This window comes from Prionailurus bengalensis, chromosome E4 (assembly GCF_016509475.1).
Source record: "Prionailurus bengalensis isolate Pbe53 chromosome E4, Fcat_Pben_1.1_paternal_pri, whole genome shotgun sequence".
Classification (NCBI taxonomy): domain Eukaryota; kingdom Metazoa; phylum Chordata; class Mammalia; order Carnivora; family Felidae; genus Prionailurus; species Prionailurus bengalensis.
The window spans coordinates 13,251,837-13,278,968 of NC_057360.1; the positions used below are offsets into that span (position 1 = coordinate 13,251,837).

At 39.2% G+C, this 27,132-nt stretch overlaps 1 protein-coding gene across 1 annotated transcript; it reads left to right on the top strand.

Annotated features, from left to right (window-relative positions):
- Window positions 1-528: 528 nt before the first annotated feature.
- FMO3 (flavin containing dimethylaniline monoxygenase 3) lies at window positions 529-24,854 on the top strand. The gene is made up of 9 exons (XM_043567830.1): window positions 529-654; window positions 1,569-1,706; window positions 9,570-9,758; window positions 13,677-13,839; window positions 14,100-14,242; window positions 17,499-17,698; window positions 20,312-20,667; window positions 23,120-23,192; window positions 23,903-24,854. The coding sequence occupies exons 2-9, from the start codon at window positions 1,575-1,577 to the stop codon at window positions 24,246-24,248; spliced, it is 1,602 nt and encodes a 533-aa protein (XP_043423765.1). The 5' UTR covers window positions 529-654; window positions 1,569-1,574; the 3' UTR covers window positions 24,249-24,854.
- The last annotated feature ends 2,278 nt before the right edge of the window (window positions 24,855-27,132 follow it).

Genomic DNA, 27,132 nt, shown 5'->3' on the forward strand with positions numbered 1-27,132 from the left:
CTTGGTCCTAGCCAATATAATTTTACCTGGTAGTAATGGATCAATTTATTAAACTTGATCTTTTCCAGGATGGCACACTGTCCCAGAATCAAAGAAATACAAATTTGTGAAATCCAAGCCTTTGACCACAAAGGTCAAAAGAGAGAACGGGAGGAAGGAGCAGAGAACACCCATTTTCACTGCTGGGATATCTCAATTAAGCAGCTAGGTTTCTACAGTGTTAGGGGGCACTACTATGAGATACCCCCCCACTAAAATTAGGACCGAGTAAAATAAAGTAAACACAATAAAATAGAGCAGAAAACTGCGGTCACCTGGGAAAAAGTGTCTGACTCCCAGCAGAGTATCCAGGAGTGTAAGCGGTGGATTATATTTACCTTGACTAAAGGGAAAGCAGGTGCCAGGTGGCCAGGAGACTGGGCAGAGCCCAGCCCACCCAGGGAATTGATAAGAGGGCCATTAAGTGAGTTCCTCTTTAAAAGCAGTTCCTCCCCCCAAATAAAAAAAAAAAAATTAAATAAATAAAAGCAGTTCCTCCCATTTGCCAATAGCTTCCATGGAGTGCTAGTTCAGGGAAAACATTTTTCCTTCCAAACTGCCCAAACACCTGGGACAGGACTGAAACATAGAGGAGAAGGGAAGATAAAGAAAAAGGTAGAAAAGGGGAAAAGGAAGATACTATAATGGGCAGAGAGGGAGGTGGGAGGGATGGGTAAATGGAGAAGGGAATCTATAGTTCATACCAAATGTGGCCAGAATGAGAATGATGTCTAATTTGTGTAGATCTTTTTTTCCTAAGAATTATGATTCTTGTCATCCAAGTCTATGTCACTGCATATCTATGTGATTTTGTCTAAAAAGAAAAAAAAATAGAAGTAATAGTAAGACCTAAAGATAGTGTCAGAATCAGGAAAAGATTAGGAAATCTAATTTTTAAAAAAGAGAATGGAGGTTTGGGGTGGCAGTTAATGGAAGGAAGTTGTTGTTAGATAAGAGACCAGACTTTTTTTTTTAATTGAGAAGGTGAAGAACATTGTAGGGGGGAATGAGGTGACTGCCTGGCATACTAAAATATTAATATGCCCTGACTTTCTTCCTCATTCAGTCTTATGTAAAAGTAGAAAGAAATTAATGTGTGTGCGTGTGCACATACACGTGCATATTTGTTTCTTCATTCATATATACATACATGTTTGTGGGTATTGACGTGTGCATATGTGTTTTAGTTGTGAATCTCCTTATCTTTCTCATGTTCACTGTCTCTGGTAGAAAATAAATGACAAAAGGGCAAAAGCAAAAAGGATAAATACATATACTACACCATCAGTCTCTTAATTTGGGGGAGTTGACTAAAAGCAAAGCGCTTCTTTTTTTGGAACAAAACATTGTCTTTAAAAATCAGAGAGAAATGCAAAATGTAGTTAGATTACTTAAAAAGGTTCTGATCTATTTTTTTAATATTGCTTTCTTAGTGCAAAACAAAGGTTCTTATTAGGCCAAAGAGTGATTAAAAAAAAAAAGTTTTCAGCAATACTGTTGCTAGAAATGTTCCCTGGGTCTTTGCATAGGCAACCATGGGAAAGAGAGTGGCCATCATCGGAGCTGGTGTCAGTGGCTTGGCCACCATCAGAAGCTGTCTGGAAGAAGGACTGGAGCCCACCTGCTTTGAGAAGAGTGAAGATATTGGGGGCTTGTGGAAATTCTCGGTGAGTGGGACATCACTGCAGCAGACCAGGAAGTGGGGTGGGAAGTGTGTGACAACACAATTCTGGAGCACAGGCCTCCAAACCAACTGCCCCGCAGTTAGAATCCCTCTTAGGTTGGAATCTACAAAACACAGCATCAGAAGCAGGTTGAAAAGTTTCTTGCTTACTTCAGAAGTAAATGAGATAATGGGCTAGCTTTGAAGATCTCTGTGTACAGAATTGACCCCTGATAAACCATTAATAACTGAGCCACTCAGAAATAAAATCTGAGGGCAAATATTGGTTAGATTTATGTAATATAATCACATGAGTTCCTCACTTAAAAAACAATGACTGTTCCCATTCTTTTGTTGAGGTTACCAAAGGTCCACTTAGTGATTCAGACCACAGATTTTCAGGTTTCAGGTGCCAACTCTGGCTTTGCCAAAACCGTATAATTAATGAGACAGTTATAGGAGAACCAAGAAAAGGATACACTGATTTCAAGTTCTTCAATATCCTTTTGTCTCTGTGCATTCATAATAAGGACTCTGCCAGCAGACATGCCTCTATGCAGCCATTAAATCACTTTCTGTGTTGCCTAGCAACCATAACAGCAGGTGTGAGGGCCTTCCTGTGCCCCAGGTCCTTCACCGTCTCCAACTTAGGAACACTCACTAAGCCTACTCCATCTATCTTCTCCTTCTTCTCCTTCTTTTTCTCCTCCTCCTCCTCCTCCTCCTCCTCCTCCTCCTCCTCCTTCTTTTTCTTCTTCTTCTTCTTCTTCTTCTTCTTCTTCTTCTTCTTCTTCTTCGTCTTCTTCTAATAAACCATTCATATATGCAAATTTAAGAAGAGCAATAACCCTTTTTAAGCTACTATTTTCTCCTCAAGTGCAAAATTGGTATTATATTTTATACCTCAATAAAAAAGTTTGCATTTAAGGAGACAGTGTCTATGACAACTCTTTAAATATTATAAGGACATGAAAATTATTCTTATTAATACAGATATTTTCTGGGCTGTAAAGAATTACTGAAACTGCTTAATCTTGTATAACGTTGTGGAGCCTAATATATGTTGATGAAATGTGCTGACAGGGCTTCAGATTAGCATACCGTTGACTCTTAGGGCAATTTTATTGAGGACTCTCTATATGCCAAATGCTTTTTCCCATTTAATTCAATCTTTGCAATAACGCTATAAGGTAGGTATGAGTTTTTCCCTTTCATAAATGAATCTGAAGCTTAAAAAAAGGAAAGAAAAGAAAGGAAATGGCAAATGGCTGGTAAATGGCAAAGACAAGATCCTGATTCAAGCTGGCTATCTCTCCAGCCTGAGTGCTTAACCCCTCGGTAAACTGTGTGGCACAATTGCAGCATGTGGCCTATTGAGCTGGCAGGATTTCTACAGGAATCTTAACCAATCCTTGTATTCCAACTTACTTTGCAAAACATCGCTAAAGATAGACACTGATGATACAGCCTTTGAGAGCAGCCACATCTCTTGCTGCTCAAGAAAGCCTTTAAAATTTTATCCTGCCATCATAGAATGATAAACTACTCAGCTGCAAACATATGTTTCTCTTCAAGAAAAAGATGAAAATAACATTTAAAATTAAAAAAAAAAAGTGGGGGGCACCTGGGTGGCTCAGTCGGTTAAGCATCCGACTTCGGCTCAGGTCATGATCTCATGGTTTGTGGGTTCAAGCCCCACATCTGGCTCTGTGCTGACAGCTCAGAGTCTGGAGCCTATTTCAGATTCTGTGTCTCCCTCTCTCTCTGCCCCTCCTACTCATGCTCTGTCTCCCTCTGTCTCAAAAATAAATAAACATTAAAAGAAATTTTTTTTTAAAAAAAGAAAAAGATGAAAACCTCAGAGGGTGAGACTGCGGGCCCAGAGGTTGGAATCTTGAAACATAGAGGGTTATTCCCAGGTCTTGAAACCCAATAACATTGACCCTACTGGACTTCAAAATTGGAACTGGTAACTCCTTTCTTCCTCCCATTCTCTCCTTTTTGGAATGGGAACATCTATAACTGGTACCCAATGCCTGTTTCACTGCTGTACGTTAGTAGAAGAGAACTTGTTTTCTAGTTCACAGGTCCACAGAGGGGAAGGCATTTTGCAGGTGGATCATACCCGGAGTCTCATCCATATCTGATTGAGATAATTTAGATGATGCGATTTGGGACTTTTGAGCTGATGATATATAGATAAGATTCAGGACTTGATTTAGTGCTGCAATGGATTGAGACTTTGGGGTGATGAGATGGGGTGAATGAATTTTGCATGTGGGATATATATGAATCTTTATGGGCCAGTGGACTGTGGTAGGCTGACCAAGTGAACAATGGTGCCCCCAAAGACACCAGATCCTAATCCCTGGAACTTGCAAATGTCCCTAATAAGGAAAACTAAGATATGATTAAGTTAAGAATCTTGAGATGGTGATATTATTCTGGATTATCTAGGTGAGCTGAAAATGCCATAACATATATGCTGATAAGTGAGAAGCAGAGGAGATTTGACACCCAGAGACAGAAGGGAAAAGGTAATGTGATCACCTTGGCAGAAAGAGAGCTTTCAAGATGTTATGCTGTGACTTCCACCTTCAAGATGGAGGAAGAGGCCATTAGCCAAGGAATTCAGGTGGCCTCTAGGCCCTGAAAAGGCCAAGGAAGGCTGGCATCTGCCAGAAGCTGGAAGGGGCAAGGAATGAGTCCTCCCCTGGAGCCCCTGAAATGAACACAGCCCTATGGACACCTTGATTTCAGCCCCGTGATACTGATTTCTGACACCTGGCCTCTAGAATTGTGAGAGAATAGATTCCTGCTATTGTAAGCCATCGAGTTTGTGGTAATTTATAACAGTACACAGGAAACTAATACATTGGTTATTCAGAGTTCCCTAATTACCTCTGTGAGAGGGCCCACATTGCAGATGACAGCATCGCTTACCATGTTTCTCAAATACCACTAAAAGCCTTACAGTTGTATGCCTTGAACTCATATTATGGAATTATATCATAAAGTCATTTTAATTTTGTATTTTCATTACCTTTAGTTTTTAAAGTCAGCATTATATATTCTCTCAGCATTTGTCTTCCTTTGAGAGGTATCCAAACATTTGTTAAGTGTGAAAAAATCATGGTACAGATCAGTCAAACTTTTGTAGCTGTTTCCTGGATCACTTCCCTAGGTCCTTCTAAAGCCAGAGTAATGTCTTTCCCTCACCTGTTTTGATCACTGAGAGAATTAAGTACTTTAGGACTAGGCCACAGGTCTAGGGGAAATCTCTTTCTGTCTCAGGAGATACCCAAACAATACATCAGTAAATTGTCTGGATTTGGACCTGAGGTTTCATGAATAAAGGCTCTTTTTTTCTGGTCACACAACCCTTTGTTCACTTCCCCTGAATTTATTCTACTCTGGATCATTTTTTTTTTTTAATGTTTAGTCTCTCCTTGTGTTGAGACTACCCAGCTTTCTAACCTCACCAAAAGCTACAAATCACAAAATTACTAGACAAAAATCAATCATTTTTATATATTTTAGAGTTAGCAAACTGGCTGCTTTTATACTGCAGCTGATCTATTTTATTTTAGCTATACAGTTTTTAAGATTTTAATCTAATATTTTACATAAAAATCTAGAAATCTGTCTTCTTTTGAACAAATCAGAAAATCAGGCAACACTGAATCTTCCCTTACTCATAGTAATAACTGGCCTCTTATAGCTTAAATTTAAATTCTCTGTTTCACCATATTCATTTTTGCCCATTTCACTCATCTCTTGTAACTTCCTCTACACCTATAAAATTTGTCATGGCTTGATGCTATGTACAAACAGCAATCCCTTAAATTATGTGGAACAAAAGTCACCCCCATTTACAAAATTTTTCATCTCCTTCTTCATATAGTTTCATGATCCTTTTTGTTTAAGCAAACCTTCATGTGTATACTGTTATAATGGAAACATTGGTCATTGCTGAGCCACTTAGTGGATTCTGATTACATTTTCTTTCTTGAACACTTTTTGTTTTCACTGGAGTTAATAATCACCTGTATCCCCTGTTTAATTTTACAAATACTGTTTCTAATTCATCGCCACACTCTCCCACAGAATTATGATTCTCCTTCCAGTATGTTTAAACATATCAGCGAGTCCATCAGCTTAATTCTTCTCTCAACTATCAAGGATAGTTCTTCTGGCCATCTTCTTTCCCTCATCAAGGCCACCTTGCCATTACCTGGGCAACCCTGTTTCCCTTGTTGTGCTACTATTTAATTTATTCTCTCCTTTTAGTAGAGTACATCCTCCAGTAGTTCTCTGAGAAATCATACATGTGAAATAAAAGACTACCTTGAATGTCTTATAATATCATTATTGGACCTGGGTTCCCATTTGATTTGACCAAGGCTTAGCTTTTGGCTTTGTTAGGTTTCTTAAGTCAGTTGTCATCATTCATCTATGTTGTATCTTCCAAGATGTGATTGCTGGGTTTTGTTTGTTCTTAATTTTCTCTCTCTCTCTCTCTCTCTCTCTCTCTCTCTCTCTCTCTCTCTCTTTCCACCCTCCCCCCCACCCATGAGTTCAGACCTCTGATACTTCTACAGTCCTTTTAGTAAAGTTTTGGGTGAAAGAAAAGTTAAATGTATCTATATAATCTGTCATGTTTAATCAGAAGCTTGAATTACTTTTGTAATAAGAAAAGAACAAATCTACTTCCATAAATAAGCAGAGTTTGGCTCGTTGTTGACCACTCCCTCAAAAAACCCCTAGTATATTTAAATATGCAATTATTGACTCTGGAGCCATAAGAACTCTGGAAAGTTCTCATGAACTTTCTACCTGATCAACTTAAAATAATCAGTCTGTAAACATGAGCTCTGAGATGCACTTTATAACACTGAGTGGGAACAGTAAGATATCCATCATTAAGTTTAAAAAAAAAAAAGAGCAAGTCACAAATCACGTATTTAATTGATGTTGCAACTTTTTTCTCAGTAATCGGGGCTTTGGGGGAACCTAAGAAAAACTGAAGACCAACCAGCTAAACATTTCCAGGAAGACTGATTATCTTGGGGCAGCCAAAGTTGCAAAAGCACCCCCAACCTGTCTCAAAGGTTTGCATTATTTTTCTTCTATGAAACTCCTCCCTTAGTGTAACATTACCTAATGTTTCCCAACATTGGCTTGCTCCAGTACCTCACCTTTACCCTTGTATTAGCTTTCTATTGCTGTGTAACAAATTACTGCAAACTCATCAACTCAAAACAACACCCATTTATTATCCTCAATGATGTAGGTCAGAAGCACAGTATGCTGGATTGTCAGCTTAAGGTTTCACAAGGCCAAAACCAAGGTGTTGACTGGGCTGGGCTCTTATCTAGAGGCACTGGAAAAGAACCTGCTTCCAAGTTCATACACGTTTGTGACTGAACTCAGGTTCGTGATGATGTTAAGCGAAGGTCTTTGTTTCCTTGCTGGCTACGTATTGGGGATTCCTCTCAGCCCCTAAAGGCTGTCAGGCTCTTTGGTATGTGGCTACTTCCATCTTCAAAGGCAAGAACAGCAAGCTGAATTCTTTTCATGATCTGAACTGGCTTCTGCTACCAGCCAAATAAAATGTTCTGCTTTTAAAGAGATTATGTGTTTAGATGAAGCCCGCATGACAACGTAGTCAGGGGAGTGATAAGATATTTATAGGTGTCACCCACACTCAAAGAGGAGAGGACTACACAGGGATGAGGGACACTGAGGGTCATTCTTAAAATTCTGCCTACCACATGACTTAGAAGTTGAGGGAACAATCGTAAGACTGTTGAGTGAAGCATATCACCAACCCTAAAACCCTTGCTCTGTCCTAGAAGATCTTTTCTCATCTTGGGAGTTTTTGATATTTTGCATGTTTTATCCATAAGCACTAGTGGAGGTTATTAATGTTTGTTAATAGCCTAGACCGTAAGCATTAACTAGACTATTAATGCTCAGGTTACTTTTTTATATCTAGCATAAATAGGACAACAAACAAATATCCAAAATTTCATAGGGAGAAGCATAAAAGCATTCCAAGACAAAAGGAGTACCCCAAGTTTTCATAGCTCAATCTCCAGGTCTCTTTTGGATCATACTCAGTCTTTCAGATCACCCAAAACCTCTGGCTTTTTCCAAGATTGGATCTGGACTTATGGAGAAAAAGGACTTATGTGACTCGGGGCGGAGGAAAGCCAAACTTTCTCAAATTCAAACACAGGTCCTGGGACTGTTCTCTGGCCCTTCTAGTCTCTTGGTGTTCCTGTTTTGCTTGGTTATCATTCATGCTTATCCTTTAGGAATCTTAAATTGAACACAGTAGTTAATGAACTTGGAGACTGGCCTCTCATAGCTTAGTCAGAGGCCAGTGGCCCTCCTTGCTGATGAAATCCCACTTGCCTATTATGAGCACATCAGATGATCCTCCCTGAGGTCCAGTCTTCCCATTGAGTTCCTGACCCGAAGAGTCCACTCTATAGCTGTCTATTCATATTCCACTTAGCCCTCTCCATGGCAACTCTCTGGTAGACTATCTGCTAAGAGTCTCAGATAAATTCTGCATCTCTTTGGGAGCAAGTGGGAACTCCTATATTCTGTTCAAACTGAATGGGCTTCAGGGCACTAAATTAAGATCCTACCTCTTCCTAATCACTGCTACTTGACTACTGTGTCAACCTCCCCTTATCAGATTGGTGCAGGCAGAGCCTTTAAACTAAGTGAAATCTCACCAAAATTTCAAATGTGAAAACAAAAGCCCCTCTGCCCTCAGTGTTCCCCTCAATTTTATCTGAGGTATATTAATCTTGGAATTTCAGCCCACAGAATAAACTTGAAGACCTAGGTGATTTACATCAACCTCTTTCCTGCCTCTATTCTCTTTTCTTCTACCCAATCTTCCAAATATCACCCTTCCATTTTTTTTAAACCACTGTTTTTCAAACTGGAAACTATGACCCGTTGGTGTGGTATGAAATAAAGATGAATCAGACTACATTTTTAAATGGAATGACTAGAAAATATCAGGATGCAATTCAAGTAGTTGGATATGATTTATTCATAAAACGTTTGGGGTGTGTGTGTGTGTGTGTGTGTGCGTGCTTGCTATGTTGCAATATAAAATATATTACTAATTACAGGTTGTGGTTAAAAACATTTGAAAACACTATTATAAACATAACCTAAGTTTTCTATGCCCTACATACATGAGAAAATATTATGATCTAATTAACCAGAACTATCTCATGAAATGTTAAAGTGATATGTAATTTGATATGCATAGTTCTGTGGCATTAAGTTTATGCACATTGTTGTATGATCATACCATCACCCATGTTCAGAACTTTTTTTAATCTTCCCAAACTAAAACTCTGTACCAGTTAAACAATCACTCCCCATTCTTCCTTCTTCCCAGCCCCAGACAACCACTATTCTTTCTGTCTTTATGAATTTGATAACTCTGGATATCTCATATAAGTGGAATCATACAGTATTTATCCTTTTGTGACTGACTCATTTCACTTAGCATAATGTCCTCAAAGTTAATGCATATCATAATGTATCAGAAATTCTCCTTCTTTGATTCTCATTATATATTCCTAAAAAGACATAATTAAATTTAAAATTTGTTTCCCTTAGAAAAGATGTTAAGAAATATATATTCTCCATATTGTAAGTTCCTTTGATTGATGTCAAATTGTTTAAATAAAGTTAATTTATTCCTCATCTTCCTGAATTTACTTGTGGGTAAAGGTGACTTAAAGGAGTGATAATTATTTGGAACTGGCCATGACCATGGTAAGTGTACCTATTTACAAACTCTCTTTCATTTGAAACTATACATTTACAGGACCATGCAGAGGAAGGCAGGGCCAGTATTTACCAGTCTGTCTTTACCAACTCTTCCAAAGAGATGATGTGTTTCTCAGACTTCCCATATCCCGATCACTTCCCTAACTTTATGCACAACAACAAGATCCAGGAATATATCACTGTATTTGCCAAGGAAAAGAACCTCCTGAAATACATACAATTTAAGGTAAGATGCTATCAAAAGATTAGATAGGGGCATAACTGTGAGGAATTCTATATTTATTATCAGATTCTTACTCGTTCTTTTCAGTATCTCTTTCTTAGTGTCAACATTTAAAAAAATTTTTTTATTTATTTTTGAGAGAGAGACAGAGCATGAGCAGGGGAGGGGCAGAGAGAGAGGGAGACACAGAATCTGAAGCAGGCTCCAGGCTCTGAGCTGTCAGCACAGAGCCTGATGCAGGACTCGAACTCACCATGAGATCATGACCATCTCGAACCATGAGATCATGACCTGAGCTGAAGTCAGACTCTTAACCTACTGAGCCACCCAGGTGCCCCTTGGTTGTCAACATTTTTTTTTAAATTTTTTTTTTTCAACGTTTATTTATTTTTGGGACAGAGAGAGACAGAGCATGAACGGGGGAGGGGCAGAGAGAGAGGGAGACACAGAATCGGAAACAGGCTCCAGGCTCTGAGCCATCAGCCCAGAGCCTGATGCGGGGCTCGAACTCAGGGACTGCGAGATCGTGACCTGGCTGAAGTCGGACGCTTAACCGACTGCGCCACCCAGGCGCCCCGGTTGTCAACATTTTTAAGAGTGTGGCCTCTCTGACCCCAGATTTAGAGAATACATTGGAAATTTACAAAATACCACATACCACATTTAGACTAAAATGCCATTAACTTAGATATTAATAAAGGGAAAAATAAATGTAAAACAGCCGTGAATTTATAAATGAAAAACTCCTTTTTTTCTAAACAATTTATGGGTCAAAGAAGAAATTAAAATAGAAATTTTAAGATATTTAGATCTGAATGATAACTTAAATTCTACATATCAACACTGTGGAAAGCATAGAGACCAAAACTTTAATGAAAATTATAAGCTTAAATGATTATATTAGAAAATAAGAAAGTTGAAAAACTAACAAGATAAAGAAATTAGGAAAAGAAAAACAGAATAAGCCCAAAAGGACATAGAATGAACAAGGTAGTAAAGAGAACTTAATGAAATTTTAAAAACATCTTATGATGATTGAAAATTCATCCTTCGAAAAGCCAAAAAAACAAACAAAATAACAAACAAAAACAAATAGCTGACAGTTTGAGGAAAAAGGAACAAAGATACAAACAAATAATATTAGAAACAAAAACAATGGATAAAACTGATGCAGATGAAAAAAATATATAATAAGAAAACTATAAAAGCATTGCCAAATAATGTTTAAATTGGTTAAATTTGAAAATCTTTTTTATTTTAAACTTCCCAAAACTCGCATAAAAATAAGTAGAAAGTCTGAATAGTCCTTTGGTAACTTAGAGTTCTTTTGACTCAGAAACTAAAATTTTACCCATTAAAAAAATATTCTGTAGGTAGTTCCAAATTTACAATGAACAAACTATTTCAATATTTTGTAAACTCTTCCAGAGACTAAAAAATAAAGTATGACTTCCAAACTTATCCCATGACATTATGACCATGACATCAAAAGCAGACAAGATTAATAGGAAATAGGAAAATTATAGGCCTAGCTCCCCATGAAAATTGGTGGGAAAAAAAACCTTAAAAAATGAATTCAGCAAAATATTTTTAAAAATTAACTATCTTCATTGAAATCAGTTTGGGCTAAGGATACAGAGAATTTTAATATCATGCAATATAAACATGTAATTCAGTATAAAACCCTGTTACAGGAAGAAAACCATATATTTACCAAATTCTGAAAAGTAAAATTTAACATTTATTTCTACCTAAAAGAAAGAAAAAAGAGAAAAGCAAAGAAAAAAAGCCTCACCAGACTAAGATTAGAAAGGAATTTTCTTGACCCATGGAAACATACAAACATCTTAAATCTGCACTGTTCAGTATAGTAATCACTATCCCCAAATTGAGATGTACTAGAAGCATAAAATAACACCCTGGATATCAAAGTCTTATTATGGAAAAGAATATAATATACCTATTAACAATGTTTATGTAGGTTACTTATTAAAACAACAAAACATCAGATAGATTGGATTAAATTATACACTTTTTTCTATTTTAATGTGACTACTAGAAAATGTTTAATTACATATGTTGTTCATGTTATATTGCTACTGGACAGTGCTGTGCTAAAGAGTGCAGAGTTGGAATCATTTCCTTTAAAATCCAGAACAAAACAAGGATTCTTATTATTACTACTTCTTTTCAATAGTCTTAAGAAACAGTACAGCAAGTAAAGAAAAATAAGTAAAAGGAATGACAACTAGAAAAAAAACAGCATTCATCACAGATATGACTTTCTATATGGAAAACCCAAAAGAATCTAGAGATGAATTACTAGGTTTAATAGCAATTAATATAAAAATATTGGGCAAGGTGGTAGTATATAAGATCAATATATACAGATCAGTTGCATTTCTGTAAACCAGCTGCAACAAACAGAAGATATAACCCAAAAAGGAACCATAAATAAATTCATAATCCCAGAGTTATTCTAAACAAATGATATGCAAGACCTCATGAATTTATAAGTGCTTTTGTTATATTTCATAAATAACAAAGATATTATACAGATATGTGTAGACATATTGTTTAATATGAATGAGATGCTATACATAATAAAGTTGATAAGAACAATTCAACTCTTGATCTCAGGGTCATGAATTCTAGCCCCACAGTGGATGTGGAGCCTACTTTAAAAAAAAGAAAGAAAAAAGAACAATTCATATCAAATAGAGATTCTCTTTCCAATATAACCAGAAGAATTGAAAAAAAAATTTGAAGAGGAAACATACCAACCAACAGGCAGCCATTCAGCTGTGAATAAATATTTATTGATAATCTAATCCAGTGCGACTCAATGTATGGGCCAAATAGCATTAAGATCACCTGGGAACTTGTCAGAACATCAAATTTTCATGTCCTGTGCAAGACCTACTAATTCAGAATATCTAGGAATGTGGCCCAGGAGTCTGTACTTCGACAAGCTTTCCAGGGAATCCTTGTGCACACTAAAATTGAGAACTTATGCTATGAATATAGACAGTATCTTTCACTCCAAGACAACAATGATATTAAAAAATAAAATGGAAGAGGTATATTAGGAGGTAGTTGTTACTACAAAAACTATCATCCTGGGGCGCCTGGGTGGCTCAGTCGGTTAAGCGTCCGACTTCAGCTCAGGTCAGGATCTCGCGGTCTGTGAGTTCTAGCCCCGTGGCGGGCTCTGGGCTGATGGCTCAGAGCCTGGAGTCTGCTTCTGATTCTGTGTCTCCCTCTCTCTCTGCCTCTCCCCCGTTCATGCTCTGTCTCTCTCTGTCTCAAAAATAAATAAAAAACGTTAAAAAAATAAAAACAAAAAAACAAAAACTATCATCCACTAGATTACTCAGTATGTGTGATACACGCCAGTTGTAAGCTGTGATTAAATTCACATCATATCTCCAAGAGGGGAGTCACTCTGGTCTGCAGAACATATTGGTTATGCACAAGAAGCCATGTGAGGACAAAAATATGTATTTACCATTTAATGTTTGATTTTCTTGAATTTTAAATTCATAATATGTACCTTAAGAATGAATTAAGTATTTTTCCTAATCCAATGTTAACGATTTTTTTCCATACTATTCTATCAAGTTGGTGCCAAATCTAACTGTTAGCATAGAAAAGAAGTCTGTCTTTATTTCTTTTTTTTTTTTTAATTTTTTTTTTCAACGTTTATTTATTTTTGGGACAGAGAGAGACAGAGCATGAACGGGGGAGGGGCAGAGAGAGAGAGAGGGAGACACAGAATCAGAAACAGGCTCCAGGCTCTGAGCCATCAGCCCAGAGCCCGACGCGGGGCTCGAACTCCCGGACCGCGAGATCGTGACCTGGCTGAAGTCGGACGCTCAACCGACTGTGCCACCCAGGCACCCCTGTCTTTATTTCTTTTAGACACTCGTATCTAGTGTAAATAAACGTCCCGATTTCTCAGTCACCGGCCAATGGGATGTTACCACTGAAAGGGATGGTAAAAAAGAATCCACTGTCTTTGATGCTGTATTAATTTGTTCTGGACACCACGTGTACCCCAACCTACCAAAAGAGTCCTTTCCAGGTAAGGGTGAAATTTAGGCTGCCATCTATACATTTGGCACGAATGACTATCTTGATCATGCTTTTTAAATATATATATATATATATATATATATATATATATATATATATATGATTAAATTAACATATGCTTCTATTATATGTAATATTCCTGGAGCGTTGAAGTTCCATATCATTCTGACTGCATTCACCTACAAGCCTTTTATAGCGGATTTTTAAATGGAAACCAAATGACTCATATGTTTGCCACTTTTCACTCAGGACTAAAACTTTTTAAAGGCAAATGCTTCCACAGCCGGGAATACAAGGAACCAGGAATATTCAAGGGGAAGCGAGTCCTGGTGATTGGCCTGGGAAACTCGGGCTGTGATATTGCCACAGAACTCAGCCGCACAGCTAAACAGGTACTATTTCTCAGGTACTCGGGGAACTATCTTTAAAGGAACAGAAGTAGTTACACTGGAAAGACGTGTTAGGAAACCGGGGGCAGGGGAAGCAGCAGTGCACAGGGTTCTTGACAGGAAGACTAAGTAGTGTTTCTTTAATCTCAGCTTCCCTCCACAACAGGTGAGGTTTTCAATAGTTTGGTCTGACAAAGGCAGATCATCAGCAGGGAGTGAGGTCATTCAACAGTCATCTTCGTCAGGACGTTTGGTGTCTAACAGGTGTCTAATCAATTCCTCCAAAGCTAGTGTGGATGTAGGGTTAAGGTCATGACTCTGATACTCTTGGGTCAAGTCCTTCAATCCCTCCAAGTGTCAGTTTTCTCATAAAGATAAATAAAACAGATAAAAAGAGAATCTACTTTGCGATTTTGGTAAGGAGTCAAAGCATTTAATTCCTTAAAAGTGTTTATTTTTGAAAGAGAGACAGAGTGCCAGTGGGGGCAGGGGCAGAGAGAGGGAGACACAGAATTTGAAGCAGACTCCAGACTCTGAGCTGTCAGCACAGAGCCTGACACGGGGCTCGAACCCACGAACCGTGAGATCATGACCTGAGCTAACTCAGATGCCTGACTGCCTGAGCCACCCAAGCACCGCAGGAGTTAAAGCATTTAAACATGATTTCAGCAATACCGAGTTCTATAGTCATTCATGCATACAGTCATCCCCATAGTTATTTGTTGAGGGCCTACTATGTGCCTCAGCAAATGCTTAACCAGGCACTGGCTTGGGTGCTGGAGAGAAAGTGGTGAACAAAACAGGCATGACACCCACCCCAGAACTGAGTCTAGGGTAGAAAACAGACATTAAAGAAGTAAATGCACAAATAATTTGAAAATTGTGAAAAGTGCTAGTAAAGAAAGAAAAAGCATGCTGTAAGAGTGGATAATCAGGGTGAGCTGCCTCAGACAAGAGTGGAAAGGCTCTTTTCAGCTGATGACATTGAAGCTGAGGACTAAAAGTTGAGGAAGGGGCTCAGTGTCAGAAGAGGACTCCAGGAACAGAAGACCAGGGGGGAGGGGAAGGGGGAAAAAAAAAAGAAAGTTACAGAGAGGGAAGGAGGCAAACCATAAGAGACCCTTAAATAGTGAGAACAAACTGAGGGTTGATGGGGGGTGGGAGGGAGGGGAGGTGGGTGATGGGCATTGAGGAGGGCACCTGTTGGGATGAGCACTGGGTGTTGTATGGAAACCAATCTGACAATAAATTTCACATAAAAAAAAAAAAAGAAGTAGAGGATTCCAGGAAGAAGGCCTTGAAGCAGGAAGAAGCTTAGAGTCTCAAGAAACTGAGGAAAGACCCCTTTGCTGCAACTCAGTGGGTCTGGAAAAGAATGGTAGGAGGAGAGGTTGGAGAGGAGATGGAGTAGAGGTGATACAGGGCCCATAAGGTCACGGGAAGGAGTTTGAACAAACATTGCCTACTAGCCTTGAAAGATTCTAGAAGCCCACAGACAGGAATCTTTTTCTTTTTTTTTAAATGTTTATTTATTTTTGACAGAGAGGGAGAGACAGAGCATGAGCGGGGGAGGGGCAGAGAAAGAGGGAGAGACAGAATCCGAAGCAGGCTCCAGGCTCTGAGCTGTCAGCACAGAGCCTGACGCGGGGCTCGAACTCACAGACTGCGAGATCATGACCTGAGCCAAGGTCGGACACTCAACCACCGAGCCACCCAGGCGCTCCCACAGACAGGAATCTTCTCTCTAGATGCTATGCCTACTGATGTGATAGCATCCTCAACATAAGTCTATTTTAAATGATGGTATTGCCATGAGTGAAGCAAGGAGGTCATGACAGGATAAATGGCATAAAAATATATTCCTATTTGCCTGCTCAAAGCACTATATTAGACAGCATAGAGACACAGAGAAGTCAACTTTGTGTCCCCTCTCCTCCAAGAACTTCAAATGTGCTTGGGAAAATAATACCTCAATATATATAAATTAAACATAACCTCAAGAGTTAAGTGGAAAGCCTAACAACCTAACAACAGCACAAGAGGCCACCAGGACAAAGGCTGCCCCGGTGATTCAGGAACTAACTGCTCTGATCATGGAACTGGAGGCCTCACCAAGTGGGCAGACCTGCACCAGTCCTTGAAGGATATTTATGAGTCATATGGTTGACGAGGTAGCAAAGGGAGTTCTTGCAGGGCGCCTGGGTGGCTCGGTCAGTTAAGCAGCCAACTCTTAATTTCAGCTCAGGTTGCAATCTCATGGTTCATGAGATCAAGCCGCCTGTCAGGTTCTGAGCTGACAGGGAGGAGCCTGCTTGGGATTCTCTCTCTCTGCCCCTCCCCCACTCACACTCTGTCTCTGTCTCTCTCTCTCAAAAATAAACAAACATTTAAAAAAATTTTTTTTACACATTGGATGCTTAACCAATGGAGTCACCCAGGTGCCCCGATAAAAAAATTCTGTAAAAATGCCTGAAAAACTATATCATTAGGGATGATCATGACAGAAGGGGAGGAAAGGAATACATCCTCCATGTCAGGCAATGGTGGTCGTACTGCATGGCTAGCACACTGCATCAGCTCTCCCACAGATTTGATGTGGCGGGTACCTATTATCTTCATCTTACAAATAAGGAAACTGAATATTAGAGAAGTTAAAGGAATTTGCCACAAATCACATTATTAGTAAGTAGGAGAGCCAAGATTTGAGCCTATGGTTTTCAGATGCCAGATGTCTTTCTTGCCTTCTTTCAGGATGGGGAAAGGCATTTTAAGTCGAAATGCCTATTCGGGGGTCATAATTGCTTGGTTGTAGACAATGGTTACCAGCTAAGCACTAGAGGAAATGGGATGAGAATTTAGGTATTGGGCACCTCCATCAGAGGAGATGACAGGGTGGTTGGTCCTGAGATGTAGATAAGACGCAGGAAATTTACTTGGGAGATGAGAGAGCCAAAGGAAGGATGCTTCCCTTTACACTACTCCAAAGCTACACTTCTGACTTGTCTCCAGTTGGGATGAGAGACCAGGTATCAAACAGTCACTGAAGGCAAGAAATACAGAAAGGGCATAAGACTTTGGGTGAGGCCCTCTTTTCAACCAAAGCAATTCTCAAAAAGGGCTGACAGCCGAAAGCCATGAGACAACACTCACACTAGCTGCTGTGACAACTCCCCAACTCCCCTCAGACCCGAGGGACACACCACAATACCCACTACAAACAGTCACTGCTCTAATGGTTAAAAATTGCTGTTTTTTTAAGGTCATCATCAGTTCCAGAAGTGGCTCCTGGGTGATAAGCCGGGTCTGGGATGATGGTTATCCATGGGACATGGTGTTGGTCAATCGATTTGAAACCTTCCTCAAGAACAACTTGCCAAAAGCCATCTCTGACTGGTGGTACAAGAAGAAAATGAATGCAAAATTCAAGCACGAGAACTATGGTTTGATGCCTTTAAATGGGTAAAGCAGAGTTAAATATGATATGCCTGTTACTTGCATTTCAGTGTCAACAATTCACAATGTGTGTTGTTGTAACTCCAAAACCAACCAAAATAATATTAGTGAAGCAATCATGTCTCACATTTCAGAGGATGAAGAACTGAAAACATTTGGAGTTATTTCCCATTTCACAATCCTCCCTCCCATATTTGCACAGCTGGAAAGTTATACACGTCCCTAGAGTCCCTAGAGAATTAGTCCCTAGAGTAACGATAATATTTGACATGTTTTAAGCACTTAATGCAGCCCAGCAAGGCTCTCACGTGCATTATCTCATTTTATCCTCACAACAATTACTACATCTCTATTATAATGCCCATTTTAAAGATGAGAAACTGAGGTTCAGTGTAGTTACTAACTTTGCCAAAGTCCCATAGGCAGAAGGCAGAAGCAGTATTCAAAATGAGCCCAGATCTGCTGACTCCAGAGCTTCTCGCTCTCAGCCACCTTGCTCTCCTGCCTCTCACTTCATGGAAAAGTTCAGTTAAGCAAAGCAGGGCTTTCCCTGTGCTGCACTCTCATCACCCACCCTTAACAGAGTCCTCCCACTGCAATGTGGTCACAATGTCTGCCTCTTCAGCCTCCTCCTCACTCTTCCCTATCATATCCCCCTAGATATAACCCTCGGACACATAAGAAATTACCTTGACATGGAGTGAAAAATCCAAATTATAAACTGTTTACATCAAAATTAACTTATTCAACAAATATTTATTAAGTGTTTATTGTGTGTCAGGTCCTATATTGAGCCCCATGACTGTAGTTATGAAAAGACATTCAAAATCCCTGTCTTCACGAGCTTACCTTCTGGCAGTGGAAAACAGACAGGAGACAGATAGCAGAAGACCATATGCTGATGTGTACTGTGAAGAAAAGAACAAAGAAGGCAGAGGTGATGGGGAGAGCTGCCAGCATTCCCAGAGGAGGCCTCACTGAGGAGGGGACTTTTAAGTAAATCCCTGAAGGAACTGAGGAACTGAGCCAGGGGAGTGTCTGGGGGAAAGTATTCCAGAGGAAATAGTTAGGGCATTGCCTCTTCAGGGCCATGACTGCCATGTTCAACAAACTGGCGTGTTCAATGGACTTCTCTCCATGGGGAAAAGAGGATGGGGAGAGTAAGAGTAGTAGGAAATAAAACCAAAAGACATCAAAATGGCCAGATGGCATTGCACCTTGTAAGCCATTGTAAGGACACTGGCTTCTACTCTAAATGCAATGGAAAGCCATAACAAGCATCTGACAAGATCCAAGTTAATTTGAAGAAATCACTGTGGACCTGTGGTCATCATTCAGTGTATAGAGGTAGGTCAAGGAAGGAAGCAAAAAGACTAGTTAAGAGGCTATTGTCAAAAACCCAGATGACAGAGGCTGGTGGCTTAGACTAGGCTTGTTAGCAGCAAGTGCTCAGAAATGGTCAGATTTGGGATATACTTTAAAGGTAAACCCAAATAGGATTTTCTGTTAGGTTGGCTAACAGATGTGAGAACAAGAAAAGAGTTCGGAGATGTATTCCAAACTCTTGAACTGAGCAAGGATGCGAGGGTGGAGTTGACAGTTTTTATGGGATGTGGAAGACCGTGGGAGAAGCAAAGTTTAGTTTGAAACATCTCAAAATTGAAAGGCCTATGAGTCATTGTGAGTCATCATTGTAGAAGAATGTTGAGCAGGCTTGCGATTCACAAGACAAGAAAGACTCAAACCATAAGTTAAAAATGCAGATTCACCAGAGTATAGATAGTACTTTAAGAAATGAAGCCAGATGACATCTCTTGAAAGGTGAATGTAGATGAAGAAGACAAAAGGTCTGAAGGCTGAGTCCTGGGGCATGTCATTGTTCAGAGAGAGGTCAGGAAGAGGAGAGTTCAGTGGGAGACAGTAATAAAGAATAGCAGGTGGATAGGAAGGGAATTGAGAGAGTGATGACCTGGGAGCAAAATGAAGGCAGTGTTTCAAGGAGGAAACCATCAACTGCGTCCAACGCCGCTGATAAGTTGAGTAAGATGACAAGTGACAATGGATCATTGGATCTGGCAGTTTGAGGATCTTGGTGGCCTTGACAAGAGCAGGAGGCTCATACCTCACCCTCTATTAGAAACCCGGCCAGGATCTTGGTCTTATTTCCATCTCCCAATGACCCGAGGTGGGCATAACAGTTACTGCTGCTCCAGATGAGAAAGATGAAGCAAGATAAATTAAGAAACTTTCATTTGATCAAGGTTCACAGTTAATAAGAAGTGAAGAAAAAAATCCAAATACCCCTGGACTCTGATTTAGGATCTTTCCTGACAAAGCTTTCACAGGGGATAGGGCCCAGGTGATTAATTCTGAGATCTGAAGCTCTGTGGGAGAGAAAAGATCACAGGAAATAGAGAAAGGAGTGGCAAAGGCAACTTTTCTTAATTCACAACATTGCCTTATTTCAGTTTTGTTCTCCAGTCATATTGGTAACACTCCATGGCACAAGAAAAAAATCTTGTGTAGTTTTTCCTTCCTTATTGATTATTAATTATTATGGACCAATAAAACAAAGAGGAAATATTACCGTTCTAGTGGCTGTCTCTATTTTCCATACAGAGCCCTGAGGAAAGAACCTGTGTTTAATGATGAGCTCCCAGCCTGCATTCTGTGTGGCACAGTGTCCATTAAGCCTAATGTCAAAGAATTCACAGAGACTTCGGCCATTTTTGAGGATGGGACAGTGTTTGAAGCCATCGACTGTGTCATTTTTGCAACAGGCTATGGTTATGCCTACCCCTTCTTTGATGAGTCTATCATTAAGAGCAGAAACAATGAGATCACCTTGTTTAAAGACATTTTCCCTCCTTCACTGGAGAAGCCAACCCTGGGAATAATTGGTTTGGTCCAGTCCCTTGGGGCTGCCATTCCCACAGTTGACCTGCAAGCTCGCTGGGCAGTAAAAGTAGTAAAAGGTAAGTATTCAGGGGCTCCTGGGTGGCTCAATTGGTTGAGCATCTGATTCTTGCTATCAGCTCAGGTCTCAGTCTCGTGGTCGTGAGCTCAGCCCCCATGTTGGGCTCTGTGCTGACAGAAGGAGCCTGCTTAGGATTCTCTCTCTCCCTCTCCCTCTGCCCCTACCTGGCTCATGCTCTCTCTCTGTCTCTGTCTCTCTCTCAAAAATAAATAAACTTTTTTTTAAAAAAAAAAAAGGTAAGTAGACAAACAAGATCATTAATGGGGAAGATGGATGCCGATAAAAACGCCTTTGAGTCTTTGTGAAAGCAATCATCCTAATAACAAGGGGAAAATTCTAGGTCCCATCTGGTTTTGAATCTATAATTCTATATTTTTAGTATTGTATTTTACAAGCAATTAAAAAATATTACATTGGATTATCATATGCAATAGTACAAGATATTATTCAGGGAGTATTTTGTGATTTATAACTCCTTAAAGTGGTTGACTTTCATTAAACTTAAGAACACCAGAGCTTTTGGTCTTAAATGCATGACAATTTTATAAAATTATGATTTCAAAACTCAATTGAATGACATTGCTTAAAAGGTTCATAAGAGATGTTTCCAAGCCAATATCCATCCAGCTTCCAATATCCACACTCATGGAAGAAATTATGATTGCTGGAAAGGCAGTGTTTTTTTTGTTCTTTTTCCCTGCCGTGTGTCAGATAAGAACAAGCAATGGATCATTAGAAGCAGAAAGTACTAGATGTAGTAGATGACCAGTCTCTAAGGTAGGGAAATACTGAGTTCCTGTATTAAGAAATAATAATAACAACAACAAACTTGATTGGGGTCAGGTATGGAAAGCAGTCAGCATCCTCCAGCAGAAGATACGAGGATCAGATTCCCACTAAGGTTTAAATGCAGTTGTGCGAAGATTCAAATCATAAAACCAAAAGTCCAGGGTTAAAGAAATTGAATGTGCAAAGTTTGTTTGGTCCTAGAGGTATAAAACTTCTGGAAAGAGATTTTAGCAGGCCTACTTCCTTCGAAGCCCTATGTAAGGCTTCCAGTCCTACTTGACATGCTGGAATTTAAATGTTCTTTTATACAGGAGGTTGGAACCTTCCACTAGGTATACTGAGACACCGTTCATCCCCCAGGCTGTCATCCACATCATTACAGTCATGCATATCAGTGATCTCTTTAAATTTCCTTCACTCTTTCATCCAAGGCAGAAATATGTTGCAGTGTGAATGTTGCAGCAGTGAGGCAGCAGCCAGGAAGGTGATGACAAAAATTCCCACTAGGAATAAAGTGAGCTTAAGGTTCAAGGCTCAGGGAGACTGGCATTAGAGGGTAGGACACTTATTCTGTTAAGATAAGTTGTAATCTGGGCTCTGATGAAAGGAGGCAATGATCCAAGGCAAACACTCAGTCTAAGGGGAAATGAATGATAAAGCAAATAACTCAATTTGGGGGAACCCAAGTACCAGGACAGAGGGGCCAGTTACAGGCAACCCAATGATAGTAGCTGGTGGGCTACTGAGCAGAAGCTCTTCCTTCTTGATCTTCCTTCTGCCCAGGACAGAACAGGTTCCAAGTTTTGGAACAAAGTCATACCTAAAGAGGCTGTTCAAGTGACCCTATCTGTAAGGTTTGCAGGAACAGGAAGTTAGGCAATCATGATATGTTTCTGAGCAATCAGATCTGGGCATTCTAGTCTTGTTCAAGGTGATCCCAAAATTACCAAAGAAACCACCCTAAATTTGAAGTATCTCTGGGCACAAAAGAATGTTTTGGTATGGGTTTCAGAGAAGTGTGCTAACTATTCCAGAATGAGCCTGAAATCCTAGAGCAGTCCCAACTCGGATCTGGTCTCTAGGGGCTTGCCCATGTTCTTGGTGACTTGTGCATAATCCATATCCTCCGTCTCACCTAGGAACTGTTGGCTCTTCAGAGAGAAACTTGGGGCTTGACTAAATTCTACATGTTATGTGTTGGAAATTCCTTTTTCTGACAAAGGAGGATAGTTTCCTATGAAGGTTTATTTTCTTATACCTTAAAAAAGAGATGCCAATTTACCTTTGGCTATAAACTATTAGATAACATTCTTTAAAAAATACTGCTGAGAGACTAGAATATAATCCTTGAAACTGATTTTAAACATCTTCTAACTTGTTTAACAGCAAAGATACAAAGATAAAATGCTACATGGCTCTTGGTTTTTAATTATGTGACACCTCAATTCTGAGAAGACTGGAAATGACTTGTGTATTTGTCTCAAAATGACCGCCTGTTGATTGGCTCAAGATTTTACTTTGCTAGACAATGAACCCCCCAAAATGGAAATACTGATGTGATTCATAACCCATTATTAAGAAGAAAACATTGCAGGCTGATCTTATGCCAGACTTATTTAACTATTATCATATCTTTCCCTTTATCTTTTCTTTTGTTTTAGGAACTTGCACTTTGCCTTCTATAACAGACATGATGAATGATATTGATAAAAAAATGAGGGAAAGGCGCAAATGGTAAGAGCATCTATTGTAAAGAGGGTCTATGGTTTCCATAGAAAAAAAATGTGAATAGTTGGAACTACTCTAGTCTTACATGGTCCAGAGTGAGGTCATTAGCGTGACAGCTATGAGTTAAATTCATCCATTCCACAAGTATTTATGGAAGATTTCCTTTGCACCTGACATGGTACTCGGTCCTAATCCATCCCTCCATGGCTCCTTCAATATATCACAGAAAGAAGACCCAGAAAGGATTAGAAATCAGAGGAGTCTGGGAGTGCATGAATGTGGGCTCCTATTCTCCAGTCTATAAATCCTGTAAGATACAGAGGATGCCCTCCAAATGGATGGCTCTAATGAACACGAGTCAGCAAATGAGAATAATCAGGGTAATTGAGCTCTAGTCCTATCTCTGTCACTAATTAGCTCAGTGGCCATGCATGAACTTCATGAGCAAGAGACAATTTCCACTTATGAACAGGGATAAAAATGCCTTTCAGTTGCTGTGCAGTCTTGGGAAATGTCCAGTTGAGGTCGGTATGCAAGTCTCTTGGAAAGCTACCAAAGCACAGAATAAATGAGCAAGGTCCCCTTACCAACACAAGGGATTGACATTGAGTCCCTCTGATAAAAAGCTGTAAGGCATTTTCCCCTGTTCTTGTTCCTGTGAGACGTCCTACATAGAGCTTCAGTATCCACAGACCTGTTTCCTCTCCCACCTCTAGGTTTGGCACCAGCAACACTATGCTGACAGATTATATTAACTATATGGATGAGCTTGCCTCCTTCATTGGGGCAAAGCCCAACATCCCGTGGCTGTTTCTCACAGATCCCAAATTGGCTGTGGAGGTTTTCTTTGGCCCTTGCAGCCCATACCAGTTTAGGCTGGTGGGCCCAGGGAAGTGGCCAGGAGCCAGGAATGCCATCCTGACCCAGTGGGACCGGACCCTGAAACCCATGAGGACAAGAGCGGTTGGAACCCCCCTGAAGCCTTGCTTGCTTTGCCGTTGGGTCAGGCTTCTTGCTCTTCCCATTCTGGTTGTTGCTATTTTCCTGGCTTGGATCCAATGATCATTCTCCCCAAGATGTTGAAAGTTACTGAGAATACCTGGGGCGGGGCGGGGGGCGGGGAACTTTTCTATTTAAAAATTAAGAATTTCACACCTCCTACTTCCCTATTCAGCAGGCATTAGTCAGTAAAGCAGTACTATTTCTAGGCTTTTAAATAAGCCTCTTTAAGAAGCATGCCATGACCTAAAGAGAGCATTAATCATTTCTTTTTAGGTTCCACTAACATTTCATAATCAGAACTATGGTCTTCATCTCTAACCTCAATTGTCTCCTGAAACATTTTGACATAGTTCCTCTTCTCCTTTACACAAGGTTTAAAATACATACTTCAAATCTAAACAAAGAGCAAATTCAGCAGAGTAGTTGTGATATTCTCAGGCCACCTCTACAAACCATTTGCAGGAGCCTCAAGTAGGGAATTTGGCTATTAATTCTATTTTTGTGTTATGCCATATCCTCCAGGCAATATGTCCTGTTCCTGGGCCTCCATAGCATGGACACCTGGTTTATAATGAAAATTAACAAGAAGTAACTCATCATATTTATATTCTCAACAAGGACACAAACATAGCAGCAAAATAATACAACAAGGAGTAGAACACCAAATATACCATTAGCTGAATGAAAAGTCTTCAAATATTTAGCCAAAGTCATGACAAAAATTTAATACTGCCTTTATAACATGAGCTTCTGGAGTATCAGCATAAATCTAAAGTTTTGCTTTTTAGGGGCATCTGGATGGCTTAGTTGGTTAAGCATATGACTTCAGCTCAGGTCATGATTTCATGGTTTGTGAGTTCGAGCCCTGCTTCGGGCTCTGTGCTGACAGCTGGGAGCCTGGAGCCTGCTTTGGATTCTGTGTTTCCCTCTCTCTCTGCCCCTCCCCCACTCATGCTTTATTTCTCAAAAATAAATAAGTGTTAAAGTTTTATTTTTAAAAGTATTATTAGATTTCATAGCTAAAATTTTAATAGTTAGAAGTTTTAAGCTTGACATTATAGAGTAGATAAAATAATCTGGCAGTGTCATCAGTTACCAGAGGCCTCTATAGGTGGTTACACCACCTATTTCTTACTACATGTTCACTTCTGAGGACAGTGGAATGGCAAGATAGTAGATATATGTTAGATAATAGATAGATAGATAGATAGATAGATAGATGATAGATAGATAGATTATAGATTATAAATGATAGATAATAGATGATAGATAGATGATAGATAATAGATAATTGATTAGATAGATAGATAATAGATGATTGATAGATAGATGATAGATAATAGATAATTGATTAGATAGATAGATAGATAATAGATGATTGATAGATGATAGATAGATACACAAATGATAGATTGATGATAGATAGATAGATGATAAATAATAGATAATTGATTAGGTAGATAGATAGATAGATAGATAGATGATATATTGATGATAGATAGGTGATAGATAATAGATGACTGATTAGATAGATAGATGATAGATTGATGATAGATAGGTGATAGATAATAGATGATTGATTAGATAGATAGATAGATGATAGATAGATAGATAGATAGACGATAGATTGATGATAGATAAATACATAGCTAGATGACAGATAATAGATGATAGATACATGATAGATAATAGATTATAGATAGATGATAGATAATAGATTATAGATATAGCTAGATAAAGATAGAGATGATAGAGATAGAAATAGAGATAGTTAGAGATGATAGAGATAGACAGAGACAGAGATAGAGATCTGTAAGAAAGGGGCAGGAGACCACATTTTTCTGTAATACTTTGTTCTTTTTATTTTTAATTCTCTTTATATGTTTATCTTTGGATCTAAGATTTATCATGGATGCACACAATTTTTTTACAGTATAATTTTACTTTTTTTGAATTCTACCATTTATTTTTTTAATATGAAATTTATTGTCAAATTGGTTTCCATACAACACCCAGTGCTCATCCCAACAGGTGCCCTCCTCAATGCCCATCACCCACCCACCCCCTCCCTTTCACCCCCATCAACCCTCAGTTTATTCTCAGTTTTTAAGAGTCTCTTATGGTTTGGCTCTCTCCCTCTCTAACTTTTTTTTTTCTTCCCCTCCTCTATGGTCTTCTGTTAAGTTTCTCAGGATCCACATAAAAGTGAAAACATATGGTATCTATCTTTCTCTGTATGACTTATTTCACTTAGCATAACACTCTCCAGTTCCATCCATGTCGCTACAAAAGGCCATATTTCATTCTTTCTCATTGCCAAGTAGAAACTGATGAATGGATAAAGAAATTATGGTTTATGTACACAATGGAATACTACTTGGCAATGAGAAAGGAGGAAAACCATTTTAAATATATCCCTTACCCTAATTGTTTAAGGTAGCAAAGTAACATTCTGCTGTTAAGGTCTTCTCACAAGATGTGAAATATTCTCAAATGTTCCCAAGTGAAATAGAACTTTTCTTAAAACCGTGTGGCCTCAATAGAATCAAATAACTAAAAATTAAATATAGCCCATGGAGGGGTGCCTGGGTGGCTCAGTTGGTTAAGCATCTGACTTAGGCTCAGGTCATGAACTCCAGGTATGGTGAGCCCGAGCCCCACATCGGTCTGTCTGCTGTCAGCGCAGAGCCGGCTTCAGTCCTGTTTCCCTCCTCTGCCCCTGTTCCGCCTCTCACATGCTCTCTCTCTTTCTCTCGCTCTCTCAAAAATAAATAACCATTTTTTAAAAATTAAATATAGCCCATAGAATTTATGTTATTTGGTGTTATCAATGCTATTACATGAAATAAATTGAAGATAAAATTGATATAATCCAACTTCTGTTATTCTTCCTCATATGATTATTTAAATTTATGTAAACATTGGGGCACCTGGGTGGCTCAGT